The sequence below is a fragment of the Equus przewalskii genome, chromosome X (assembly GCF_037783145.1).
Source record: "Equus przewalskii isolate Varuska chromosome X, EquPr2, whole genome shotgun sequence".
NCBI classification, from domain to species: domain Eukaryota; kingdom Metazoa; phylum Chordata; class Mammalia; order Perissodactyla; family Equidae; genus Equus; species Equus przewalskii.
In genome coordinates, this window is record NC_091863.1 from 88,108,581 (window position 1) to 88,121,034 (window position 12,454).

The following is a 12,454-nucleotide window of genomic DNA, read 5'->3' on the forward strand; positions in this document are numbered from 1 at the left end:
TCTCTGCCATGTGAGGATACAGCAAGAGAACTGCTGCTGTAAACCAAGAAGGGGGCTCTCACCAAGAACCCAATGATACTGGCACCCTGATCTCGGACTTCCAGCCTCCAGAACTGTGAGAAATAAATGTTTGTTGTTTAAGCCACACAGCCTGTGGTATTCTGTTATAGCACCCCAAAGACTGAGACAACTGCTTAAAAAAGACACAGATCCATCAACCACTCCCCTCATCTGTACCACTGGGGTAATGACTGCTCCTCCTCTCACCCCAGCAGAAGATTGAAGCAGGAAAACTGAGGGGACATTAGGCATAGGACAGGGGTTCTATACAGAAGACAGGGCAATTAAGCAATTGTACACGATACATGCAGAAACAACCCCCACAAAGCCGTCTTCTTGCACATGATTCCCCAAAACACTGGTAGTTCAAAATTTACCCTCCATAAAAGAGACTAGAAGAGACATCTCAGGAGAATCCAATTGGCCCTAGAGGGACGATCTAAAGACACAGATGTGGGATTTGCAAAACGGGCCAGCCAAAATCACCTTATAGAGAAGTTCTTTTAACAAGCTCCACCCATACTTTTAGACCTTCTAGTCAGCTTTCTAGAACTTTCTTCTTAAGTGAGCAGGCAGTGATTAAGAAACCTTTGAAGAAGAGAGACAAAAGAAAGCAGAAAAAAGTAAACTGTAGTAAACAGGCTCTGCAGGTTTAAGAAAGCTTAAAAACTTAAAAGAAAATACCATGAAACAAGAACAGAAAGTTGCAAAAAAAAAAAAAGGAATATAAAAAGAACCAAAAAACAGCTGTTAGAAATTACAAACATGATAGCAGAAATGAAAAATTCAAGAGAAGGGGTGAAATAGCAAGTCGAGGAAATCTCCCAGAAAGTAGAATTTTTAAAAAGATGAAAAATAGGAACAAAAAGATAAGAACATTAAAGGATCAGTTCAGGTGATTCATCATTTGAATAACAGAAGTTCTAGAGAGAGAGAACAAAGAAAATGGAAGGGACTGGCCCCGTTGCCGAGTGGTTAAGTTCACGCGCTCCGCTTCAGTGGCCCAGGGTTTCACTGGTTCGGATCCTGGGCGTGGAGATGGCTCCGCTCATCAGGCCATGTAGAGGCGGCATCCCACATGCCACAACTAGAAGGACCCACAACTAAAAATACACAACTATGTACTGGGGGAATTTGGAGGAGAAAAAGCAGGGAAAAAAAAGGAAGATTGGCAACAGTTGTTAGCTCAGGTGCCAATCTTTAAAGAAAAAAAAGAAAATGGAGAGGAACAAATCAATTAAACAATTCAAGAAAAGAAGAAAATTTCTCGGAACAGATGTACCTGAGTTTCTGGATTGAAATGTCCAAGCACAATAAATAAAAACATGCTTGCACCAAAGCACATCATCATGAAATTTCAGAGAACACAGAGAAGATTTTATGAACTTCTGCATGGAAAAACAAGTCCCATAGAAGGCATGGGAGAAATCGGAATGGCTTTGAACTACCAAAAGTAACATTGAAGCTTAATGTCAAAGGAATAATGCTTTCAACATGGATGGGAGATTTTCAGTTCAGAATTCTACATCCAACCAAATTATCAATTAAAGGTCTCAAACGTACCTCCCATATATGCCTTCTCAGTGAGCTACTATAAGATGGGTTCCATCAAAAACATGGAATAAGCCAAGTAAGAAAAAGACATGGGATATAGGAAAAAGGAGATCTAACACAGGATAAAGCTGAAGAGAACACTCAGGGTGATGGTGAAGGTAAGTCCTAAAATAACGGGCCTGTACCAGGTAAAGGAGGGCGAATGACCTAGATTGGAGTAGGTCAGAGGTTCAAGAAGAGATCTCTTTCCAAAGATGAAATTGTTAGAATTTTTGTCATCTGCAAGTCTTGAGAGGAGACACAGTTGGTGGAGAGTCCGGGGTTGAATTCTTAGTAACAAGTACACAGAAAACCAAGCAAATGCAAGAGAAACAAATTATTAGATCCATGGGGTTAAAAGTGTAGGAAAGGAAAATTAATCAGTTTTCCTACGACACGTTTCAACTCTGAATAGCATAGTTATTATCATTTTAACACTTACTGATCTCTAACTACACATCTATATTGGGAAGACGGGAAGTGTGCCTCTGTATAGTGAGAGGTCAATAAATAATGACAAAGCCGAGAAGTAGCAAAACAAGCAGATTATTTAGATACAAGACAGTAAATACCAAAACAATTCACTAAGTATGGAAAATGGTTGCCTCTGAGGTAGAGGAAGTGGGGAGGATGAGGGCAGGGGACAGCTTTGTTCCAGACTTTGTAGGATAGCTGACTTTAAACCTGTGGCTTGCAAGCTCTCCAGAGCTGGCTGTCCAACATGGAAATGAAATTAACAATTCAATGCCTGAGTGACATTAACCACATTTCAAATACTCAATAGCTACACGTGGCTGGTGGCTACTGTAATGGATGGCACAGATACAGAACATTCCCAACCTCACCGAAAGTTTTAATGGACACTATTTTGCACTATTTTGCAGGGTCATGAAATCAATTTGGTGGGTCACAACGAGTATTTAAATAAATGAAATAGAAAGTTAGTGAGTATCTCATTAGTATTGTTTTTTCACACAAATACTGTCATAAAATATTGTTGTATATACACATAAGCATGAGTGCACAGCATTGTTGATCACTGTAAAAACAAAGTTTGAAAGCACTGCTTTAAATTAACCTGTGCACAACCCTTATTTTTAAACAAAGAGAACATGAGAATGACAAAGATGCTTGGAACCTAGTAGAATCCTAACTTCTTGCTTGTGATGGCATCATCCACAGCCTCATATCCCTACAGGAAACTTGGGACCTAGGGCACCATTAAAAGAAAACACACCACCTTGGGACAGCAAAGTCCCAATATGAAAGCTTGACATGATGGACTGTGGGGACCATTACACTCCTGATTTCTTCTGTCATTCATCCCTCTCTTTTTCCAAAGGGCCTTTTTTTGAAGTCTATTCTTTTTTTCTTTTTAAATATGGGAAGAAGCAGCTAAAGCTAAGATGGTCACAAAGCTAGTGATAGAATGAGGCCAGGTCTCCTCACCTCTAAATCCAGAACTCTTTCCACAAAGTCTTCAGGACGGGCAATCTTTTAAGGTCCTGAGTGTGCTAGCCAATACATTAACCCGACTGATGAATACTGCCTGGATATAATATTAATGATTATGATAGTTAAACATAAATAAGGTTACTATGTTCTAAACACTTTACATGGATTAACTCATTTTAACCCTCACAACCACCCTATTAGGTAGATCCTATTATCAACCAATCCCATTTTCCCAGATGGAGAAACGCAGCTGAGAGATGTTAGTTAACTTGCCCAAAGTCACATAGCTAGTGAGTGGCAAAGAGAGGGAATAGATTGAGGCAGTCTGGTTCTACAGCTCTAACATCACTTTATAACCACTTTCATAGAAGTCAGATAAGTTAAATTCTCCCTAAATTTTAATTAGCCTAAAGGTAACAGTTATTTCTTAGCACCTACTAATAACCCATAGAACATGCCTATGTTTGTCCCACAATATCAATGTTACAAAAGGGTTCTACTCTACTATCTGTACCAAGTTAACTCCCAACTAATAGATGGGTCTTATACAAGTCAGGTTAACTGCTTGGTGAAATTCCATAAACCTAGAGATGAACACTTTAAAAATAAGTGTTCAAATGTTTAACTAATACTCTTCAAATTTGTGGATTTTATCCCGTCGCACAATTAAGCACAAATTGGCTTGATAACATGGGTGGATTTATTTCTTAAGATTCGAGTGCAAACTTAAAAACAAGAAAAAAACAAAGCTTTTCACCAAGAATAAACACAAAAATCTAAGTAACAATCCTGTAATCATGCATTTTAACAGAAAGTACAAATATGAATACATTCTAATTTGTTTAACTACATTTAAAAATTAAAATATTTCTCTCCAAATCCCAAAATCTTTAACCTGTTCTCATCTTGTTACCTCAGAAACATTTGTCATATGCTACCAGGAATATATAGGCAAGGATTATCAATCAGTCTTTATGACCACAGAAACATTAATCTCCTTAACTTCTGACTTTTTAAATCATTTATCTGTATTTCAGTTCTTAAAAGTCATATAATTAGACCTCCATTTTAGAAAAAAATGGATTATAAATATCAAGGAGGCAAGATACTTTCCTGTAATTAAAACAAGTCATAAGTATTCGACTTAGAAACGTACATAATTGTAGTAAATTTTTTAAGTACAACTTTATTTGATGGATGACTAATAATAACAGTGAACGATTTAAACAGGTATAAAAACGTAGGATCAAAATCTTTAGGCTCAAATACTTGAAAAATCACTATGAGTATGGAAAGATCTGTTTACATAAACATGTATATTTTTAGATGAAAAATTAGGGGGCAGTGGCATCTCCCTGGTCCCTTAACAATATTTGGATTTTCGCAAAGAATTAGCAGCACCCAACCTTAAGTGTTAATTACGTGTTTCTAAAGGACCCATACAACAGATTAGCTGGCAGTGTTCTAGCTTTTGGGAGATGGGGGTTGGTGGGGGTGGAAACATCCAAGTATGCATGCACTCACGCGTTTAAAATCATTCCAAATGGGGAAAAAAACCACATATTGAAAAAGTCTAAGGAAATTCTTCTTAAAGGATCAACAGTGGGCCAGAAACAGTAGAAGCTGAACAGTAGTCTACTTGATAATAATGGTTTTTCACTCTTCAAAGGCAAGTTGAAAAGAATGAGAATAGTCACATACACATAACTTCAAGGAGAACGCACCTCGAATTTTACACTGCAGAACACTGAACAGAAATCTTTACAAAAACCTTCATTCTTGCTTATATAACACCAGATGATTTTATCCTTTTTACCACCATATACACAACACAGTTAAAAATCTTCTTTATAAATATTTTAGAGCAAAAAGAATGTATTTTGTTGCAGTGGTGGCCCACATCTGTACAAAGCAATATAAGCAACATATATATATGTATATATATAAAATGATTAAGAAAAAAGTGCAAAGAATAATGATATTAAGAATTTTTGCTCTTTACAGTAACTATGGTTCAAGTGTGAATATCTATCAGGGATATATAATCCCAAATTTTAATTAAAGATTCAAAAAGAAGCCCACATGCCAAGTTACTGCACGAATATCAGGCCCTTATTGAGTAACTTCCCTTCTCCGAAATCTAGCACTTCCAGTTTCTAAAGTCTTCTCGTCAAGAGGAAAAAAGTGGTAACAGTGTGTTCTTCCCTTTAACTTCCCAAAATTCATGCAAGGTAATTAATCACTCATAGATTCCAACAAGATATTGGAGAAGTCATTCATCATAACCCGCTTTGCTAAAATTAAAGCAAAATGAAAGGCTTTCTCACATACAAACTACTGATCAAGAATCAAATCAACAGATCTTAAATTACAAGTGTAATTTAATATGAGTACATTTAAAAATGAATCCCTGTTATCAAAGATAAATTCAGAGTCGAAATCCTTTCCCAGATTCAGTGCTATGCAAGGGTCATTAATTTGAAATATCTATAATTTCATCACCTTTTCTAACAGAGAAAATGCTGCTTATTAAAATCTGATTAACTTTCTATCATTTTACTCTTGGTCTCAGTCATCTACTTGGAACAAACATAGAAAGGCAAGTTTCACCAGTTTTAAAAATGTACTTTACTCTTAAGTCATTCAAATAATTACAGTTACTGATTTATAGACCTCCAAGTTTCAAAAAGGCAGTTCAATTTCCCTTTAAATATATTACTAGATATTTTTTGGTGTGTTTATTTTGTTTTATTCTTACTTCAGGCACTGTAATTATTCACAATATTACAATGATTCTATGTCTAACCTAGGCAATAATTATGAATCCTAAAATGGTTTCCAAGGTATTATTTGAGTCTGTATATTATATTACGATTGAAGTTTCCCTTCAAGATAAATGGTCAGGAGAGAATTCTAAAGCCCTGTGGCACTTCTGCTTTGAGTAGTGTTAATACAGATTTTTTCTCATGCTGAATATTTAAGCTTTTTCTGCACTAGAAAGACAACAGACATTGGAAGCTGCAAATTTCCTCAAACTACATTCTATTCCAACTGCAATTTATTGTGTTCAACATTAAATATTTTTCTTTAAGAAAACAAGTATACCTTATGCTAATTTTTAAAAGCAGAATTTTTGCTCTAAAACTAATAACACAGCTAAAGGGAAACAACTTTTCAATTTCAGCTTCACTAGAACTACGCAAAACTAAGTTAAAGTAGACTTGATGACTATTTTAATCACTTTGGGTTTTTTTTTATTACCATTTCTTTAGAAGGATATACCTTACATTCTAACAGACAGTTCAACAAGGCTTAAAACTCTAGAACCGAAAAACCACCAGACCACCTCCTGCACAACTGTAAATAAGACAGCAGCATTTTATTTTCCCCCATACATTCGCTCAATGTCTTTGAGGTAATGGTTCTTCAGTTCCTTCCTTTTCAGTTTGAAAGCATCAGTGACCAAACCAGTTTCAGGGGTCCATGGCTCTGGGCTTAAGCGAACCTTGATTGGAATTTCAAAGCGCTCCAATTTCACTGAAATGAAAAGGGGGAGGTAGGACAAAGGGAGAAAGTGGGGCAAGAGAGGGGAGAGTTGGGAAAGCAGGGGAGAGTGGGAGAGAGAGAAGCAATTAATAAAACACGAATTTTGCAGGATTTACCTAGATGATGCAGGTGATGAGGCAAACTTATTTAATGGTATGTTAGTCAATTAATGATACCACTATCTTACAATTTCATTTTGTACTTCTCAATGCATACATACGTTGTTTCACTTGGATAGTCTGGGTCTGTGCAGTTTTTAACCTAATATATATAGACACCCTTCTCTTCAGAGTCTTTCTATTTGTTGTTCCCTCTGCCTGGGATGGTCTTCCCCTTTGTAGTTGCATGGCTCTCTTCCTGACTTCATCCAGGTGTCTGCTCAAATGTCACCTCCTCAGAGAGGACTTCCCTGATGACTCACAACAAAACAAAAGTCCCTTTGTCTCCCTATATCCTCTTACACTATGTTTTCTTCAAAATATTTATCACCATTCAACATATTACAATTTGTCTCACCTACTAGAACATAAGCTCCATCCATAGGGCTACAGTGAGAGTCCTCAATAAATACATACATATTTATTAATTCACTCTACAGAAAATTAAGCATCTAGAACAACTGTTTTTCATAAGCTTTATTATACATTCAAATAGGAATCAAAAAGGGGATTGTGGATTTCATACTTTTAAATGGTATAAGAATTGATGCAGCACATATTGTATTTGAGTTAGAGAACACAAGTTGAAAGAAATGTAAGAAGATGAGGACACAGAGGCAATCAATACAGGTTCAAGAATTATAATTCATTAAATTATATTCCATCAAGTTATTTCTGATTAATACAAGGTCATCCTTAAAATTCTGAAGGCCCATTGACAGTAAGGTTAATCTACAGATGAATTTTATTTTATATGCAATTATTTAAAACAATTTCAAAGAAGCAAACATCTGAATATTTAAAAAATACTGCTAAACAGGAGAGTGATGTCAGCATCATGGTGGAGTGAGCTCTCCTCTTAGACTCTCCCCTCTAAGATACAATGAAAACAACATTCATATTCCAACAGAGGACAAACACAAAAGATGTGTGAGAGACCCACACAGCCATACGTCTGAAGGTGGAGGTGCTAGACCCTCTGGAGGAAGTGGAAATAGGTTGGGGGATTCTTCAATCACAGGACTGCATGCAGTTCTTAGAGGAAAGGGGGGAGGGGCAGCCCTCCAGAAAAACACCATCACTCTCTGAGTTCCCTCATAGCCCATGGGAATGCCCCACACAGAGGTGACTAAGCTATTGTGGGGGTGTCTTCAGCAAGCTAGTACCCCAGAAGAGCAGACAGTGAGGGCCAAGTAAGACTGTCCCTAGGATAGTGAAGGTAAAAGAAAGAGCCTCTCCCCCCAGTCAGGACACCAGCTCAGCTGGTTGGCCAGAACACCGCACAGACAGAAAAGCAGCCAGTGGATGGAGTGAGCAAGCCACAGATTGTGGTGGGCTCAGAATACACAGCTCCTGACCCCCATCCAGTGGCAACAGGTGGAAGCTGCAACCAGATATTATCACTATGCAGAGGCACAAATCCATGCCATAAAGCAGTATGAAAAAAATATCTTAAATCTCCAGACCAGGATGAAAATGACAAGAACCCAGAAATCAATCCTGAAGGCACAGATATTTACAATCTAAATGACACAGAAATCAAAATAGCTATCATAAAAAAACCTCAACGAGTTACAAGAAACTACAGATAGTTCAATGAAATCAGGAACTTCTTCACAAAAGAGACTGAAACTAATAAAGAAGAGCCAATGAGAAATGTTGGAGATGAAAAACACAATGGATGAGATAAAGAAAATCAGGACTCCCTAAACAATAGAGCAGATATTATGAAGGAACAAATCAGCAGTCTTGAGGACACAAATATAGGAATGCTTCAGAGGTAGGAGGAGAGAGAACTAAGAATAAAAAGTAATGAAGAAATTATCCAAGAAATATCCAGCTCAATTAGGAAATGCAACACAAGAATTTATAGGTACTCCAGAGGGAGAAGAGAAGGAGAATGGTGCAGAAAGCTTGTTCAAAGAAATAATAGCTGAGAACTTCCCAAACCTGGGGAAGAAGGTGGAAATGCAAGTGAAAGAAGCCAACAGATCTCCTCCCTATATCAATGTAAAAAGACCTTCTCCAAGGCATATAGTAGTAAAGCTGGCAAAAGCCAATGACAAAGAAAAAATATTAAGAGCAGCAAGGCAGAAGAAAATAACTTACAAAGGAACCCCTATTAGGCTTTCAGCAGATTTCTCAGCAGAAACCTTACAGGCTAGGAGAGAGTGGAATGATATATTCAAAATCTTGAAAGACAGAAACTTTCAGCCAAGAATACTCCATCCAGTGAAAATACACTTCAAATATGATAGAGAAATAAAAACTTTCCCAGATAAACAAAAGCTAAGGGAGTTCATCACCACAACAACACCCCCTACAAGAAATCCTCAAGGAGACCTTTATACCTGAAAAAAAAGAAAGGGTTAGAAAGCCTTGAGCAAGGAGATAAATAGGTAGGCAAAATCAGAAAATTGCAGCTCTCTATCAGAACAAGTTAGCAAACAATTAAAACATTAAACACAAAGGGAAGGAAAATACCAAAAATAAATATAATCTCATCATTAACCACAAACCTACAACACAAGATGGAATAAGATGTAACAATAACAACATAGAAGGGGAAGAGAAAAGGGATGGAATCAGCTTAGTTTAAGTAAATAAAAGGCCATCAGAAAATGGACTATCTCACCTACGAGATTTTTTTATACAAACCTAATGGTAACCACGCAACAAATAATTAGAACAGAGACTCAAATGATAAATAAGGAGAAAACTAAGAAAACCATCATAGAAAACTACTTAACCGAACTGGTAGTCCAAAATACATGGGATGAGAAACAAAGGAAATGCAGAAGAACTGGAAAATGAGCGATAAAATGGCAGCATTAAGCCCTCATATCAATAATCACTCTAAACGTAAATGGATTGAATTCTCCAATCAAAAGACACAGAGTGGTTGGATGGATTAAAAAACAAGACCCAACAACGTGCTGCCTCCAGGAAACACATCTTAGCTCGAAAGACAAACACAGGTTCACACTGAAGGGATGGAAGACAATACTCCAAGCTAATGGTAAACAAAAGAAAGCAGATGTTGCAATATTTACAGCAGACGAGCAGACTTCAAGATAAAACAGGTAAAGAGAGACAAAGAGGGGCAGTATATAATGATAAAAGGGACACTATACTAAGAAGACATAACACTTATATTTACGCACCCAACACGGTAGCACCAAAGTACATAAAGCAACTATTAACAAACCTAAAAGGAGATATTAACAACAACACGATAATACTAGGGGACCTTAACACCCCACTTACGTCAATGGATAGATCCTCCAGACAAAAAGTCAATAAGGAAATGGTGGAATTAAAAGAAAAACCAGACCAGATGTAGCTTATATAGAGAGAGAGAACATTCCAACCAAAAACAGCAGAATACACATTCTTCCGAAGTGTGCGTGGAACATTCTCCAGGACAGACCATATGTTGGGAAACAAGGCAACCTCAACAAATTTAAGAAGATTGAAATAATAATAACGATCTTTTATGACCACAAGGCTATGAAACTAGAAATCAACTACAAGAAAAAAGCTGGGAAAAGGACAAAGATGTGAAGACTAAACATGCTATTGAGCAACCAATGGATGATTTAAGAAACTGAAAGAGAAATCAAAAACTGTCTGGAGACAAATGAAAAACACACCATATCAACTCATATAAGATGTGGCAAAAGCGGTCCTGAGAGGAAAATTCACTGCAATACAGGCCCACCCTAACAAACAAGAGAAGTCTCAAGTAAGCAATCTCAAACTACACCTAAGAGAATTAGAAAAAGAAGAACAAACAAAGCCCAAGGTCAGCAGAAAGAAGGAAATAATAAAAGTTAGACCAAAAATAAATGCAATTAAAAGAGAAAAGACAGGAGAAAGATCAATGAAACAAAGAGTTGGTTCTTTGAGAAGATAAACAAAATTGACAACCCCCTAGCCAGACTTACAAAGAAAAAAAGAGAGAAGGCTCAAATAAATAAAATTAGAAATGAAATAGGAGAAATTACAACAGATACCACAGAAACACAAAAGATTATAACAGAATACTATGAAAAACTATATGCCAACAAATTGGACAATCTAGAAGAAATGGATAAATTCTTAGACTCTTACAACCTCCCAAAACTGAATCAATAAGAATTAGAGAATCTGAACAGACCAATCACAAGTACAGAGATTGAAACAGTAATCAAAAACATCTCAAAAAATAAAAGTCCAGGACCAGACGGCTTCTCTGGAAAATTCTACCAAACATTCAAAGAAGATTTAATACCTATCCTTCTCAAACTATTCCAAAAAATTCAGGAAGACAGAGCACTTACTAACATATTCTATGAGGACAACATGACCCTGATACCAAAGCCAGACAAGGACAAGACAAAGAAGGAAAATTACAGGCCAACATTGCTGATGAACTTATATGCAAAAATCCTGAACAAATATTTGCAAACTGAATACAGCAATTCATTAAGAAGATCATACACCATGACCAAGTGGGATTTATACCAGGCACACAGGGATGAGTCAACATCCCTAAATCAATCAACGTGATACACCACATCAACAAAATGAAGAATAAAACCACATGAGCATCTCAATAGATGCAGAGAAAGCATTTGACAAGATCCAACATCCATTTATGATAAAAACTCTTAATAAAATGGGGAGAAAAGGAAATTACTTCAACATAATAAAATCCATATATGACAAACCCACAGCCAACATCATACTCAGTGGGGAAAAACTGAACGCCCTCCATCTCAGAACAGGAACAAGACAAGGGTGCCCACTATCACCACTTTTATTCAACATAGTACTGGAGGTTTTGGCCTACTAAAAGGAATCCAAATAGGCAATGAAGAAGTGAAACTCTTGCTGTTTGCAGATGACATGATTTTATATATAGAAAACTCTCAAGAATCCATTGGAAAACTATTAGAAATAATCAACAACTACAGCAAAGTTGCAGGGTACAAAATCAACGGACAAAAATCAGTTGCATTTCTATAATAATGAAGTAACAGAAAGAGAAGTCAAGAATGCAGTCCCATTTACCATTGCAACAAAAAGAATAAAAGATCTAGGCATAAATTTAACCAAGGAGGTAAAAGATCTATACAATGAAAACTATAAGACATTATTGAAAGAAATCAGTGATGACATAAAGAAATGGAAAGACATTCCATGCACATGGATTGGAACAATAAACATAGTTAAAATGTCCGTACTACCTAAAGCAGTCTACAGATTCAATGTAATCCCTTTCAGAACTGTAATGACATTCTTCAGAGAAATAGAGCAAAGACTCCTAAAATTCTTATGGGGCAAGACAATACCCTAAATACCTAAAGCAATCCTGAGAAAGGACACAGCTGGAGGCATCACAATCCCTGACTTCAAAATGTACTACAAAGCTATAGTAATCAACACAGCATGGTACTTGTACAAACAGGCGCACAGATCAATGGAACAGAATTGAAAGCCCAGAAATAAAACCACACATCTACAGATGGCTAATCTTCAACAAAGGAGCTAAGAACATACAATGGAGAAAGGAAATTCTCCTCAATAAATGGTGTTGGGAGAACTGGACAGCCACATGCAAAGCAATGAAAGTAGATCGTTACCTTTCACTACACACA

General features: G+C 36.7%; 1 protein-coding gene across 24 annotated transcripts in view; it reads right to left on the minus strand.

The window, feature by feature from the left end:
• Positions 1-3,790: 3,790 nt before the first annotated feature.
• Positions 3,791-12,454, minus strand: part of ACSL4 (acyl-CoA synthetase long chain family member 4) — a 151,036-nt gene continuing 142,372 nt past the window's right edge. For all 24 annotated transcript variants that reach the window (XM_070603846.1, XM_070603851.1, XM_070603836.1 and 21 more), the window contains one exon: positions 3,791-6,645. In XM_070603846.1, coding sequence (XP_070459947.1) covers positions 6,488-6,645 — 158 coding nt within the window. In that variant the 3' untranslated portion in view covers positions 3,791-6,487. The remainder of the gene's footprint in view (positions 6,646-12,454) is intronic.